The sequence below is a fragment of the Eurosta solidaginis genome, chromosome 1 (assembly GCF_040869045.1).
Source record: "Eurosta solidaginis isolate ZX-2024a chromosome 1, ASM4086904v1, whole genome shotgun sequence".
Taxonomy (NCBI): Eukaryota; Metazoa; Arthropoda; class Insecta; order Diptera; family Tephritidae; genus Eurosta; species Eurosta solidaginis.
In genome coordinates this window covers 155,806,325-155,822,144 of record NC_090319.1, presented here as the reverse complement: position 1 = coordinate 155,822,144, position 15,820 = coordinate 155,806,325, and the positions used below count along the sequence as shown (strand labels likewise).

At 36.7% G+C, this 15,820-nt stretch overlaps 1 protein-coding gene across 6 annotated transcripts in view; it reads right to left on the bottom strand.

The window, feature by feature from the left end:
• Nucleotides 1–15,820, bottom strand: part of stac (C2 and C2B_Munc13-like domain-containing protein staccato) — a 2,073,982-nt gene that overhangs the window by 787,395 nt on the left and 1,270,767 nt on the right. For 5 of the 6 annotated variants that reach the window (XR_010948689.1, XM_067759976.1, XM_067759977.1 and 2 more), the window contains exons 9-10: nt 5,544–5,699; nt 5,126–5,491 (exon numbers count right to left, since the gene is read on the bottom strand). The exons of the other annotated variant lie outside the window; for it this stretch is intronic. Coding sequence is in view for 4 of the 5 variants with exons in the window: in XM_067759976.1 (XP_067616077.1) it covers nt 5,126–5,491; nt 5,544–5,699 (522 nt within the window). In the remaining variant the exon portion in view is untranslated. The remainder of the gene's footprint in view (nt 1–5,125; nt 5,492–5,543; nt 5,700–15,820) is intronic. 6 annotated transcript variants of the gene reach the window in all.

The window sequence follows — 15,820 nt, the reverse complement described above, 5'->3', positions numbered from 1 at the left end:
CCCTTATCTGCATTGAGAACTAAGATTTGTTCATGCTTTTTCAAAAATTGTTTTGTGGCGGGCAGTGTGTCTACCGTGAATTTAACATTAGGGTGATACCTAAATGTATTTGTAACACGACGGATATACAAATACCGACAAATATCATGTGGCTTCTTTCCCTTGTTCCCAAACATGCTCTGCCCACGGTGATTAAAGAATTCCCGTTATTCAAGTTGATAGCAGATGGGGAAAATCACATTCAAACTATTAAAGAAAAAGATAAACAGGAAATCGAAAGGAACAACTTGACGGCACTTCTATAGAACCACATCAACAAACCAAAAATTTCAGCTAGAGACAAATTCACGGTAGACACACTGCGCGCCACAAAACAATTTTTGAAAAAGCATGAACAAATCTCAGTTCTCAATGCAGATAAGGGAAATGTCACAGTGTTAATGGACAGAACCGAATACGACATAAAGATGCAGAAAATTGTTAATGATATTTCCATGTACAAAGTATTAAAACGCGACCCTACCAATCAGCTTCAAGGGAAAAACAACGATATAGTATATAAATTATACAACAACAAGGTCATTGATTTAAAAGAAAAGGTTAGTCTTAATTGCAAAACTTCCTATTTCCCTCGAATCTATGGCCTGCCCAAGATCCATAAAGCAGGAATTCCACTTAGGCCTATCTGTTCGTCCGTCAAGTCTCCGTCCTACAATCTGTGTAAATTTGTCATTCAAATTCTGAAAAATCTGACCCTTTCATCCAAATACAACATCAAAGATGCAGCTGAGTTCAAAAATAAGATACACAATACGTATGTGCATGACGACGAGAGCTTAGTGTCGTTCGACGTCGTGTCTTTATTCCCCAGCATACCAATTGATTTAGCACTAGACATCATAGGTGCAAAGTGGGACATGATAAAGGAGCATACGTCCATGACGAAAGAACTTTTCTTGACGGTAGTCCAGTTCTGCATTAAGGAAAATCGGTATTTCAAATATAAGGATAAAATATACGAGCAACGATCGGGAATGCCTATGGGATCCCCAGCGTCACCGGTTATTGCGGATATTGTGATGGAAGAACTTTTATCCCGGTTTGAAATAGATGCGCCGAACAAACCACGAATGCTAACGAAATATGTAGATGATTTGTTCGCGATAATAAAAACGGAAGACACAAATATTTTGCTTAACCTACTTAACGGATACTACCGATCGATTAAATTCACTATTGAAGTAGAAAAGGACGGAAAAATACCTTTTCTGGACACCCTAGTGATTAGGAGGAACAACAATTTAGCATCAGACTGGTACAAAAAACCTACTGCATCCGGCAGACTGATTAACTTCAACTCACAGCATGATAGAGGAGTAATAGTGAACACGGCCAATAATTTCGTGGGACGAATTCTTTCCATTAGTGATAGAATTTACCATACCAAAAATATTAAACTTATAAACGATGCCCTCGAAAAGAACGATTTTCCAATTAAATTAGTGAACAAACTTATATATAATTATTACTCGCGTCTAGGTAAAGATAATAAAGAGAAAAATTAAAATTCCAAAATCTATAAATCCGTCACATATATCCCTGGGCTTTCAGAAAGGATCAAAAATTCAAAAATGTATGATATGGATAATGTTCAGCTAGCATTTACCTACAGCAATTCTTTAAAAAAGGTGTTCAGCAGATTAAAATACCCAACACCAATACAGGAAAAATCGGATGTTGTTTATAGGATTCCTTGCAACGGCGACGGGTCCCACGTATGCGAGAAAGTATATGTGGGTACTACAAAATCAAAACTGAAGACAAGGATATCCGCTCATAAATCGAATATAAAATGAAGGAAAAATTTTTCTGACAACAAAACGGCTCTATCATCTCATTGTAAGGATACCGGACATTACCAGGATTTCGAAAATATCAAAATTTTCGAAGAGTAGAAAAATTATCATAAGCGTTTTACTTTATAAATGCTTCACATAGTTCACTAATGATAAAAGGATGAATTTTAAGGCTGACACGGATCATTGTGCGTACGCCTACCGCAACCTGATTTTAAAGCACAACCAATACTCGTGATAAAATAAAATAAAAATAATAACAATTTGCTCGATTCTCTGCACATGCACGCTCATGCAGTTTCTGCGCCTTGGTACAATAGCTATACACCTGATTACTTGTATGCATACATTATTATTATCATTATTTTCGCCGCCTGCCATATTATTGTTGTAAATGTTTCTCTATTTTTGTTTACTATTACGGTATTTCATGTGATTATCTACATATTTACACTCTCTGTTTAGTTTTTTCGTTGGTTCCGATAAGAAGATGTAAGTCGCGCTTATGCATTATGTTTAAGAGATGGATATGTTTTTTATGTGTAATTTAATGTGTGTTTTTATTGTTTTTTATTACAGTCCTGATGATGATCTCAGATTGAGATCGAAATATCGATAATTAAATACATAATAACAACAAACCGAGTTGTTTTATTTAAAAGAGGCCTAGAGCTCACCAACAGAAAAATATATATATTAATAAAAATAGATAAAATCTACATACATTCTTCCAAACTGCCTCCGCCTTTATCCCGGAAGTAACGTTTGATGTATTCTTTCTTGAAAAATCTGCTTGCATTTTCTTTAACATATCTATGTCTTTCATCTGTTGATTTACTCTTGAAGCTTCTACATTCATTTAAAATATGGACTGGTATTTTGCAGTAAGTGCACTGTTTAAAAACCTGCATTGTGTTGGTCGACGTGTGATTTGCCTTGAACACTAGCTGCTTTCGATTTTTATAACCATGCTCCTTTTCGGCTACGGCTTTTAATGTCTGGAAATGCTGATCGAGAAAATCTCTGATGTCAGTTAACTTTTGAACATCTTTGGTCTTCTTAACAGTTTGTTCATATAATTTGAGTCCTTCCTTGTCCAATTTGCGAAATATTACTCGAGCAATGAATGGATCAGCATCTTCAGTTTTTATTCCTAATGACTCTATTGCGTTAAGACACTCATTTGTAGTTCGAGTAATTGCCTTACACTTTCAGTATTGTCACTATTTATGATCGGTTGATCCATTATTCTGTCCCACTGTGTTTTGAATAGAATACGTTTATTGTCGTATCTTTGTTTAAGCTGACTCCATGCTGCCTGATAATTTTCAGTTGATATTTGCAGATGTTGTATCAACCGTGCAGCCCCGCCTTTTAAACAAAGGCGAAGGCGTAACATTTTTTCTGAGCTTGATAATTGCTCATTGTTGTGAACCATATCTTGGAACACATTGTAAAAATTAGCCCATTCTCTTTTTTCGCCATAAAATGCTGGAATCTTTAATTTTTCTAATTCCAGATTAGGACGGTAAGCTATTTTGGCTCATCTTTCACTAAACATATTTCTAAATTTTTAAGATTTACATGATATTCAGCAGTTATATTGTCATATGCTTCTTCAATGTCATTATTATAATACTGTGATAACACATTAGTATAGGCATTTCCGATGTCCACATATAAATTTTTCAAATATTTGATTTGGCTTCCTCATGAAAATCGCCATCTTTTGATCATTTTTATCCTCCGTTTTGGCTTCTGCTACGGGTTTTTGTTGATATTCCAGGTAACTTCGTCGGAAACAGCATTTTTCACTTCTTCGATTTTAGCCTTGGCGTCGGTGTAGGAATCCTTTTTGAAGTAATCTTCTTCGCCAATGCCATCGGCCGTAAGTATTTCATGGTTGGCGTCTAATTATTTTTCATGTTTTTTAAGAGCCTTTACTATGTCCTCGGCATTTGATCGTGTAATTGTAATGTCTGCAATATTATTGTATATTTGCAGAACTTTTTCACTGATATCCAACTGACACTCAATGAGTTTCCTTCTATTTATTCCCATGTTGTTTTTTAATATTGTTTCTCGTCGAAATTTGATAAAAATTCGGTTAATCCGGCTGATACTATAAATCTTAATCCGGTGAAATACTATAAATCTCAAATGAAACGTAAATATAAAGGCCAAAATACAGAAATAGTTTAGACCACCAAAAAAATGCCTTGAAACAATACATTGTTATAAACAAAAATTACTATATTTAATAATTTGGGAAAAATTTAAACAACGTGACATCAGGACGGACAAGGCGACAGCTGTTTCGATTATACCTTGTAAATCTCTTCAAAGCCTTTTCTCCCGGGAGTGGGAGTCGATCATATCATGTTATAAATATTAAAAACAAAAAAAATATATAATTACAATTAGTATTAAATTTTAGTACTTGCAGAGCCGCAAATATCTTGAGGGTGGAGGAGTTATGTAAATATTAGTACATCAATCTTCTCCAACCTCCTCTTCATAATCTGCTTTCTTTTATTTAGTTTCTATGTTAATTACTCTTAAGTGATTTATAATTTACTTTCTCTTACTTTCATTTAAACTCACTCTCTAACTCTCTTTCATAAACCGTTATTTTTAGATTAATGTTCAAGCTCAATAAGTCGTTAAGGAAAAATATGTGTTCAGTTGGAAAATAAAGGTGAAATAAATAACAACGAAAAATCCACTACTTTATTATATGCTTGTATGTATGATAAAGGATCACTTTTTTTACACCATTTCTTTTTAGATCCGGGTGCTTTTTTGAGACCGCTTTCCCTTTCGAATGGAAAGATGCACACCATTAGCCACTTTCGAGATATCGCGACTGAAAGTGCACGCAAAGCTTTTTTAAAAGGTTTAAGCTGCATAAGTAGGCCTTGCCACGCCCCTCTATTTTAATTTGTTAAATACATACTATGAGTCTTCTTTATGAGAGAGTTCTCTTTGAATTTTAGAAATGTAGCTTTATAATTTACGGAATATCCCTTTAGATAAATGAAAAGTACTCAATTAACTTTTTTTGTGGTAAAATCTACAGGTTTTTCTTGGCCGCTATGGCCAATCGGCACCTTAGTTGCTGCAAGAATTCCCCGGAGGCCTTATTACTCGGGGACTCTTTTTCTTGGGTACCGGAACACCCGGGTACAATCCGCTCTTATCAGGGGGTTAAAGCGAGATATTTCGTGAAACAAAAGATTTAAATAAATGTAAAACATAAGTTTACTTACATCTATATTGACTTTTATAAGGTCATGCATCATAACAGCTAACTCTGTCCAAATCGCGTCTAATACTCTGGAAAAGTTTAATTCATTCAATATGCCATATAACATTTTAAGAGATGACTCCATGTACATCATGAGTTTTTCCATAGAATTTGAGTCCTCATGAACGACTTCAGCACCCTCGGCTAAAAGTCGCTTTATCGAAGGAGCCATTCTCCTGGCTACAATCTCAATTATTTCTAATATTTGAGATTTTTGTGTATCCAAGGCGTTGTCAACTAAACTTTTAATTGTAGTTGCACAACGATCTGCGTCGAGGCTTGTTCTCAATTCTCCAATTTTCTGTATCAGTTCATCAATTAATAACTCCTGCAACAAAGTGAATTCATTATGTGTTAATTTTATTTCATAACATACACACCTTCATAAACGTGGGAAGGCTTTGCTTGATATAATCGATGTTGTTAATGGCAAAACACCATTCTTCAGAAACCATAAACACATTTGTAGTCAAACTTTGCGCCTCAACGTATCGTGGCATCCTCTTCGAATAAAATATGCAGCATCGACAAACATCCTAAAAAAATTTGCAGCAATCAATAGTGAACTAGAAAAATGTTTATGAAATAAATAGTAATATTAAAAGTAAAATTAAATCCAGTTATAAGTTGTATTATAAAATCGAGTTTTGTTATTTATTTTAGTTTTATTTTTAGCCTTTTATCTCGCTCGAAAAACAATTATCACTTTTATATCACTCGAAATTTGTTTATTCCGCTCGGAAAATAATAAGTTTTCTTAAGTTTTTTATTTCCTTCGGAAAATAGCAGTTATTTTTCGAGCTTTTTGCTTGCAGTCTAATAATTATTTTTCGAGTATTAAATTTCACTCAGCAAATAAGTTCTTTTTCAAGGTCTTTATTTCGCTCAATAAATTTAATACATACATACATCCAAACATATGAACCAATAGATATACGTATACCAGTCTCTAAAACAAAGATATCTGCATATGAAAATTAAAACAAATTTTCTTCTAATTGAAAAACCTTGTATCTGAAATTGTGATGTTGCTTTGCACGGGGCGTGTACCCAGGATCTTCGGTGTGGTGGGCGGAGCACGCTACCATCACACTACTGCGGCCGCCGACAGAATAAGATTGGATTATCGAATAAGATACACCTGTATCTACAGTCGCTACTCTCCTTTCCCATCACACATCCTCCGAAGGATACTCGACTTTGTGATACAGAGATAATGGGAAATTCAATAGCGATAGCCAATTTTCGCCCTTTGCATCGGGCTCGCTCTAGCTTTTCTCCTTTGGATTTGCGTTTAAGTCCACCAATGTTTTTGGAACCACTATGTCGAGGACGGAATGGCGTGCAATGTGACCTTGCTTCCCGCACTTGAAGCACTTGATTACTCTGCAACTTAACAGTTGTGATCCCTCTAGTGCTTCCAGTATCGCGTTCCCCAACTCTGACCTTTCTGCTCCTACACGCTAAGCTTTTAATGTTGGCTTACACAAAAGCGAGGCTGTTTCCAGAACCATTGCGTGTCATAATGCTTCAGCTTATGTGGGTTTTGTTTGGGTTTGCATATGCAGCTTGCTTTGTTCCGATGTCAAAAATTATATTTGTGAAGGTTTGAACTTTAACTCTCTCAATGAATTGCACAGGTGCCTCCGCATTTGCAAGGTAAGCCAAATTTCCAATATCCGCCGCAATGCTTCACCAACCTTCTGAAGGCGGCTAAACAACTTCATTTGGTATATCTGCCTTCTATGCACGCTCGCGTAACATCTATACACCGCTCTCATCTTTGCTTCGTAATTGTTCTGTTCTTTTTCCGAGATATTCTGTAAGGTCTCATAAGCAGGCCCTTTCAATGCCAAAAATAGTATAGCAACTTTATCTTCAGGATTCTAGTTGTTCACAGCCGCGGTTTCCTCAACCAGTAGCCCAAAGGCCTGGAAAGAACAGAACCGTTAAAAGATGAGGTTTTTACCTTCGGGTTACTCGCTGAAACTGCTGGGCAAATTAAGTTGCTTTTATCTTTTCGGCATCAATTTTTCCCTCTAGTAAAATTTTTGTATCAAGTTCCTGCATTTTCGATGAAAGATTTTTATAATGTGCCTCCAGCTGCGAAGGTATGCGAGCTTCTTGTCTTTTCAATTGCCCGGCCAACTGGTATGTAATATATGTCTCCTGTTCTTCCAGTCGTGTTTCCAACATGGATGTTTTGCATAGGTGTCTCCAGACATTCTAGTTAGGATGTCATATCGGTAGATAGTTGTGACTACATCTCTCACTTCTTCTCCACTTTCCTCTTCCATACTTCCCCGTAGTCGTGACTATGACTCCGGTTTTTTGCTGGTAGTATTCAACCCGGGCTTCCAGCTCCTTTTTTTGCCGCTAAATCTTCAGTTCACTTTACTTTACCATGTCTTAGTTGTCTTTGAAATTTTCGGAATCTATTCAGCCATTTCTCTTCCGACTCCAATTGTTGCGAACATTTATGATAACTCTTTGTTGTGTAAACATTGCTGATATGTGTGTCATAGCGTTTTTTGAGAATAAATCTCACAGCTCGGTTCTCTTGCTTTTGTAGCATGTAGAACAGACTATCACGCGAAATGTAAATGCAGCTGCCTTTACACTAGTATAAAGTATGAATGTTGGAGATTTCGAGTTCAATACTAAGCTGCCGAGGAGCTAGCTGATGAAGAGGTGAAATTCAGAAACATGTCCTAGTAACCATCGCCGTTTGTAAGCTTTGTAATTTTTCTCTAATGTCAGTAACAAAAACACTTGTATAAAGCAATTTGAGCATGTCTCGCTAATTAAATACAGATAATAATATTGATATAACCGTGAACAGTGGAAGTACTGATTATAAAAGTAATGTTATGTACCCAATGTTACTAAGCTCTTAGGGCGCGCCTATAAATATTCCACACAATTAGGATTAAAAAGCATATAGAATTAGTATGTACTAAATGATGAATGGCGGCCACCGTGGTGTGATGGCAGCGTGTTCCGCCTACCACACCGTATGCTCTGAGTTCGCACCCCGGAAAAAGCCACATCCAAATTTTAGAAATAAAATTTTTAAATTAGAAGAAAATTTTTCTAAGCGGGGTCGCCCCCCCCCCCCCCCCCCTCGGCAGTGTTTGGCAAGCGCTCCGGGTGTATTTCTGCCATGAAAAGCTCTCAGTGAAAACTCATCTGCCCTGCAGATGCCGTTCGGAGTCGGCATAAAACATGTAGGTCCCGTCCGGCCAATTTGTAGGGAAAATCAAGAGGAGCACGACGCAAATTGGAAGAGAAGCTCGGCCTTTTATTATTGTTTTTATTTTAAATGGTGAATAAAGGAATAGCAACAAAAAGCCAACACTTAGAGACCAATCGCAAAGCGAGCAGCGGCGCATTCATTTGGCTAAGTGGATAAAGGCATCAGCCATTACACTAGTATAAAATATTAATGTTGGATACTTCGAGTTCAATGCTCAGCTCCCGAGAAAGCAGCTTATGAAGAAGTGAAATTCAGAAACATTTCCTAGTAACTATCTCCGTTTGAAAACTTTGTAATTTTTCTATAATATCAATAATGTAAAATTTATGGGCAATAAATAAAATAAGGTTCTATTGAGTGATGCCAGATAAAATCTAGTGAAATTGTGTCAAGGTACAGTGCGAATGAAAATCAACGTATAATTTTATAGTACCGTTTAGAAAGTGTGCTGACTATTTTTAGTTATATGTATCAAGATAAGCTTTTCATACATACGTAGTGTACTACAATAAATCCTTTTTTATATGGAAAGCAAAAAATTTCCTTATTATTAAAAATTCATGATCTTAACACCGGCTATAATAATTGAATACGCAAACGTCAAGCTGTATAGTTTATTTGTATTTGTGCTCTTATCTTTTTTGATAAATAAATTGTTTAATATTTTTAAATATAGTTTCATTGTTGACATAAGTAGTGAAGTGAAATCATTGAGTGTGCTACATAAAGAAATTTAATTAATTTCAGTGTTTTAGTTAAAAATTTAATATCAAAATTAAATTTTATCAATTTGCATATACACACACTTATTTACATACAATTGATTTGCCGAGTGTTTTTGCATTGCATTGTGTTGTTTCTGTTGATAGGCATCAGTTTTAATAGTGTAACTATTTTTATTTTTGATTTTGCGTGCACACTTCATTTCTCTTTCTTAGTCTCACAGCTGTTTGTGCGGTTTGTTCAGTGTTATCACAGTGCATCTCAAACTGCTCATACAGCGTATTGCTATCTAACAGCTATTTTCAAATTGTTTTATTTTTTCTATATAACTCACGGTGCTATTTTTCAATTAATCAACTTACGCTCTCTATTTTATTAATTTCTTTTTACATCTCTTTATTTTTTAATAAAATGTCTTGCTTATATGCGAACTGCTTGATAAAAAGTGAATTCCATCACTTCGTGTCATGCTGGTTTTGCGATGTGCTCGCCCATATGAAGTGTGCCGGTTTGTCAGCAAGTGTGGTTGACGCACTCAAGGATAGTGATAAGGGAGTTCGTTGAGCATGTTTGAAATGTAGACCAACTGAGATTGATCTTTACAAAGCTTTCAAACAGGCTCGCGATGGGTTCTCTGAAATAGGCAGAGAAATTGACACACTGTCCAAGAAATTCATCCAGTATGAAAACTTATTTAAGTCATCCAAATATCTGAATGACAGAAAAGCGGAGAGTTGTAATGTCAAATGAGATAACGATCACCTGACGGATATAACGAAAATGTCGGGAATGACTTCCGCAAAAGGAGAGCGTATTTTCTTTTCTATTTGGATCTCCAAGGTGACAATATCATAAAGCTAAAATTGTGTAATGGTGTCGGTAGCTAAGTATAATTAAAGTAAAACGAAATAAGCAGTGCCTTTCATAAATATACTCGATCGTAAGCGTAAACTTTAACTTTTCATCGCAACACCCTTTCGAGGAAGGAAGCGAAGCTGCAACTCTCTTGATGGAACTTTTGCTTGGAACCAAGCTAGTGGCGATATCACGCAAGCCACAGCAAGATTCTCGCGCAGTCCGGAGTTAGAGATACATACATATTTTACAGGGAGCTTTGCATGGCATTACTATTTTTACAGGAAGACGGCCAGCTAGCTTTCCCACGTGCCAGATTATAAATCCATAATTTTCATAGAGATCAGCTAGAATACACTGCTTTTATATAGCGAATCAAGCTAATTTATTTAAATCCCTCACCAAAATCAATATCTTGTCGAAACAAAATTTGTTGAAGGTTGAGAAGTGAATTTTTTTCAATACTAAGTTATTCTCAGAAAAAATCTAGAGAAGTCTGTTTGTAAAGCGAATCAATATATTTAAATATACAAAAAGAAAAAAAAAAACACATATGCAAAGCTAGAAAGAAGATAGTTTTTTTAAATTGGGAATTTTGCAGCTACGTAATTCATGTGTGCCGAGGGATAGATTACGGAGAGTCCCTAATCCACAAGAAACTAAATAGTTCTTTAATAAACCAGAAGTTATCAGTCTTCTTATAATTATATAATTGTATAGGAATATAAGCGAATTATATATGTGGGATCTGGAATGGTGGCATTTTTATAGATGTAACAATGAATTCACATACGTTTAGTGCATTTGTAGACACGGGATCTCAGGTTAGCATTTTACGATATGATACGCTCATGATGTTGGGTGACATTGAGCTGAAGAAAGAAAAGCTAGAGTTATTGGGCGTTGGCAAAGGAACTCTCACGACAATGGGATGTTTCGATGCTGAAATAGAGATAGACGACGTAGTTCTTAACATCACTTTCTACGTGGTAAAGGAAAAAGATTTTCCCTATGCAGCTATTTTAGGATCCGATATACTGAAGGAAGCAAAGGTGATCATAAGAGGTGATGTTTTGGAATTTCAAAAGTTGGGGAAAAAGGAGGAGTTTGACGCCACAATGGTAGATGCTTCGAAAGAGGAAATTGCAAAAGGTGAAACGGTAGCGGTAGTACAGGAAGGTTTGGAGCAGGGTGCTAGCAAAAATATCAAAGGGGTTGAACTTCCGGTTACAAAAGGGAAAGATTTCGAATCTGAAGCAAACGCGGCAATGAAGACAGCCATCGAGAGATTGAAAGATAGGAAGATCTTAAATCAGAGAACTCAGACTGAAGAAGATAGGTCCAGGGTTGTACCAGATGCAGGATTAGTGCAGGTATCAAACAAGAGGGACGGAGACATGTGGTCCAGGGTTGCACCAGAGGCAGGGTTAGTGCAGGTGGCCAGCCAGGGGGACAGACACACGTTGTCCAAGTTTGTACCAGAGGCAGGGTCCGTGCAGGTAGTAAACAAGGGGGACGAGAATATGTGCTTGAAGGTTTTCAGAGCGTTGTGCAATAACATCGAGGAGAGACTTGATGAGAAAGAAGAGGATGTCAAGTTGGAACACTTGAAAGTAGTAACCGCGGAAAAGGTCGAAAAAATAGTTAGGGAATATATGCCCAAAAAAGAAAAAGTCGCACCAGTACAAATGAAACTTTTATTATATGATGAAACTCCGATTTATCAACGACCGCGTCGAATGTCATATGTAGACAAATGTTGGGTGGATTCGCATCGCCGATAGTCCTTACAAAAAAGAAGAACGGCAGTAAGAGGTTATGCTGCGACTATAGAAAGATCAATGCGAAAATTATTAGGGATAATTTTCCTATGGCCGTAATAGATGAGGTGCTAGATAGCCTTAGTGAAGCTAGTGTGTTCATCACACTAGATCTAGAAAACGGGTTTTACCATGTTCCTATTGAGGAAAATTCTAGAAAGTATACTGATTTTGTGACTCATAGCGGGCAGTATGAGTTTTGTTTCGTGCCATTTGGAATTTCCAATTCACCGGCAGTATTTTGTCGCTATATTAATTCAGTTTTTCAAGATTTGCTAAGAGATGGTACGGTTTTGATATATATGGACGACATAGTTATTCCAGCAAAGGATGATGAGGAGAGTCTGAAAAAACTTAGATTCGTGTTAGAGAGAGCAAGCGAGTATGGACTACGTATAAAATGGCAAAAGTGTCAATTTTTGATGAAGAAATAACGTTTTTAGGATATGAAATAGAGAGAGGGCAAATTCTACCTTCGGAAGAAAAGACAATGGCGGTCAAAAACTTTCCTATTCCCACGAGTAAGAAAGAAATGCAGCGTTTCGTAGGACTGACATAATTTTTTAGACGTTTCGTAAAAAACTATGCTTTAGTAGCAAAGCCACTAAAAGACTTGCTAAGGGATGACGAACAGTTTCGAATCGAAGAAAAGCACTTAGTCTCGATACAATCTTTGAAAGAGGCGCTCATGAGCGCTCCAGCTTTAAAGCTAAGGGCTGAGACGGAAGTGCACACAGATGCATCGAAGTATGGGTACAGCGCAGTTTTACTGCAGAAAGATTCAGAGGATCAGCTTTTACACCCAGTGGAATATATGAGCAGAAAAACTTCGCCCACAGAAGAAAAATATTCGTCATACGAACTCGAAGTATTAGCAATAATCAAAGCTTTACAGAAATGGCGCATTTATTTGAAAGACATGCATTTCAAAATAATTACGGATTGCAATGCATTTACGCAAACTTTAAACAAGCAGGATATTCCGGATAGGGTTGTGAGATGGACCATGCAACTGCAAGAATACGATTTTAAAGTAGAGCACCGTAAAGGCTCAAGCATGAAACATGTGGACGCCTTAAGTCGGGTATATTGTCTTGTTATCACGGATTCGATTAAAGTAAGGTTTAAAGAAGCACAGGGGGAAGACGATTGGATTAGGGCAGTAAGGAAAATAGTAGAAAGCCAAGAGTATGAAGATTTTTATATAAAGAATGAGTTATTATTCAAGGATCCCATCAAGGAACTGATGGTAGTACCATCATCAGTAGAGGAAGAAGTAATCAGATTAGCGCATGTACCAGGTCACTTTGCTGCAAGAAAAACTACACAGATAGTTGAAAAGTCATATTTTATACCGAATTTGAGCGAGAAAGTTAACAAGGTAGTAAAGAGCTGCGTTCAATGCATTGTCATGGAAGCAAAACAGGGCAAAAAAGAGGGCTTGTTAACGTCAATTGACAAAGCCAGTGAGCCATTGGGAACTTTGCACGTAGATCACGTAGGACCTTTAACCGATACTCGTAAAAAGTATAACCATATTTTAGTTGTCGTGGATGGATTCTCTAGATTCGTGTGGCTTTATCCGACCAAGTCAACGGGGACTGAGGAAGTAATCGATAAATTACAGAAACTCACGGCGGTATTTGGGAATCCAAGGCGAATAATATCAGATAAGGGATCTGCTTTCACATCTGGAAATTTTGAGGAGTTTTGTAAGAATAAAAACATTCAACATTTAACAATTGCTACGGGGGTACCACGAGGGAACGGGCAGGTGGAGAGAATCCACAAGATAGTTATTCCAATGATCGCAAAAATGAGTCACGAAAACCCCACCCATTGCTACGCACATGTAGACAAGGTACAGCAGATAATTAATAACACCGCTCCGCGAAGTACTGGAGTAACGCCTTTCAAGATCTTGACAGGTTTAGATATGCGCGTAGAGGAAAATCCTGATCTAAGAGAAATTTTTAACGACATGGGACTTGAGGAGTTAAATAGGGAAAGAGAAATAGTGCGCGACAAGGCTCGCGAAAATATTGCTAAAATCCAAAAAGGAAATCGATAATCATTTAATAAACGCCGCAAAGCATAGTATAAATATAAGATAGACGATATGGTAGCAATAAAAAGAACCCAGTTCGGGTCGGGTATGAAATTAAGACCGAAATATCTAGGACCGTATAAAATTACGGAGAAGTTAAACCACGGAAGGTATAAGGTGCAAAAAGTAGGGGAGCAAGAAGGCCCTATTGCGACAACATCAGTAGTAGAGAACATGAAACCATGGAGCACATTATTTGGGGCGAATAATACGTCAGAACAGCCGATTGTGGGATCTGGAATGGTGGCATCACCAACAAATCCACCAATTCACCCACGAACGGCAAGAATGGCAACCCGTGCAAGGGATAGCGAAGGAATACGAGAAGCAACATGTTAGCGAGTTAGTCGTGATCATAGAGAGTTGTCGGTCGGTTGTTGTCGTGTGCGCTTGCCTAAGCACAAAATACTTAGTTAGTGCCAACAAGTGTATAAAATACCAATGAATTAATACATATACTTATTTTAATACTTTACATAACTTTAACTAATTAACATTCATTATAATTCAATGTAATTATTACTTCAAATAATAATCAATAAACATTATTATTAACTGAAATATGTGGTGCGTGTATATCATGTCCCACATATATCCACAACTGGGCATACTGATACATGCAAGTATGCATATTTTTTTGAATTTTCACATACTACATTTTGGCAGTTAAGAAAGGGCGACCCCTTTCTTGCATTTTAATTTACGAAGCACTGGCGTGCGTAAATTCCTAGCGGTAGTTGTCATATAGAAGTAAAATTTGTAAAATAATATAAGAATACGAAGCAAAGAATAACAAGAAATATTCTTGTTTATACCTCCACGCATATATGTAAATATATATGTACACATATTTGTAGAGTAGGAGAAACCTTTTTGCTTTTTTTTTTTTGTGAAGTTTTCAGCTCTTCGACACAGCTCTTCAGGAGCCTGCTGACCTCGTTCGAGAACGATGTAAGTACTCTATACCTAATATAATATAATACTCATATATATAATATAATACTCTTTACCTAATATATTGGTATCAAGAGAAAGGCAATGCGAATGCAAGAAGTGCATAACTATGTACATGTGTATGTATGTTTGTTTACATTCTTAAATTAATCACTTCTTTGCTTATGACATCGTGTTGTTTTTCTTCTCGTTTTCCTCTTTAACACGAATATGCATATATACATATATAATTAAATTTACGTTCAAAAAGAAAATATTAGATGTAACTCAGAATGAGGTAACATATGGTACATTAGGGTATCGTAAAATGTTATGAAATAAATTACTGCGGAATATACCTATGTTGCTTAACTAAAGGAAAATTGTAGAATAGGGCTGATAGGCGTAATTAAGGTTTGAAAAATTAATTAATAAATGAAATATTGTTAGCGTTTAATATGAGAATATAGAGTAGCTTTTTAGTGGGATGATTGCGCCGTAAATCTGTGGATATGGTTGTGATTGGGTAGGGGAGATTGGAGAAGCGGCTATATTGCTTCTCGGATTTGAGCTTGGAGTTTTCTTTACTAGGGAGTCCGTCTGTTCAATAGCAAAGGGGTTGTTTTTTTTTTGGGAAATTAATTTCATTTTCTTTTTGGTCTGGGTTTACTTAGGTACATTGTGCATGAATATTTTTTTATTGTACGGTAGTTTGTTTGCATAAAAGTAGTGAGCAAGAACCAAACTCAATCCGACGAGCTTTTACCCCGGCTAAAGCCAGCATGCACAGCTCGACTACTAGCAAACTGGGTGATTGCATTGAAGCTAAAGATGGCGCCCAGATACGACTATATGACACATCCTACCAGTGCTTCCTCTAGTGCCCCGAGACTTGATGCCGTTGCAGAAGTTGCTGCACCCGTAGTTAGTTCACCGCTAACTATCGAATTAATAAATCTGGCA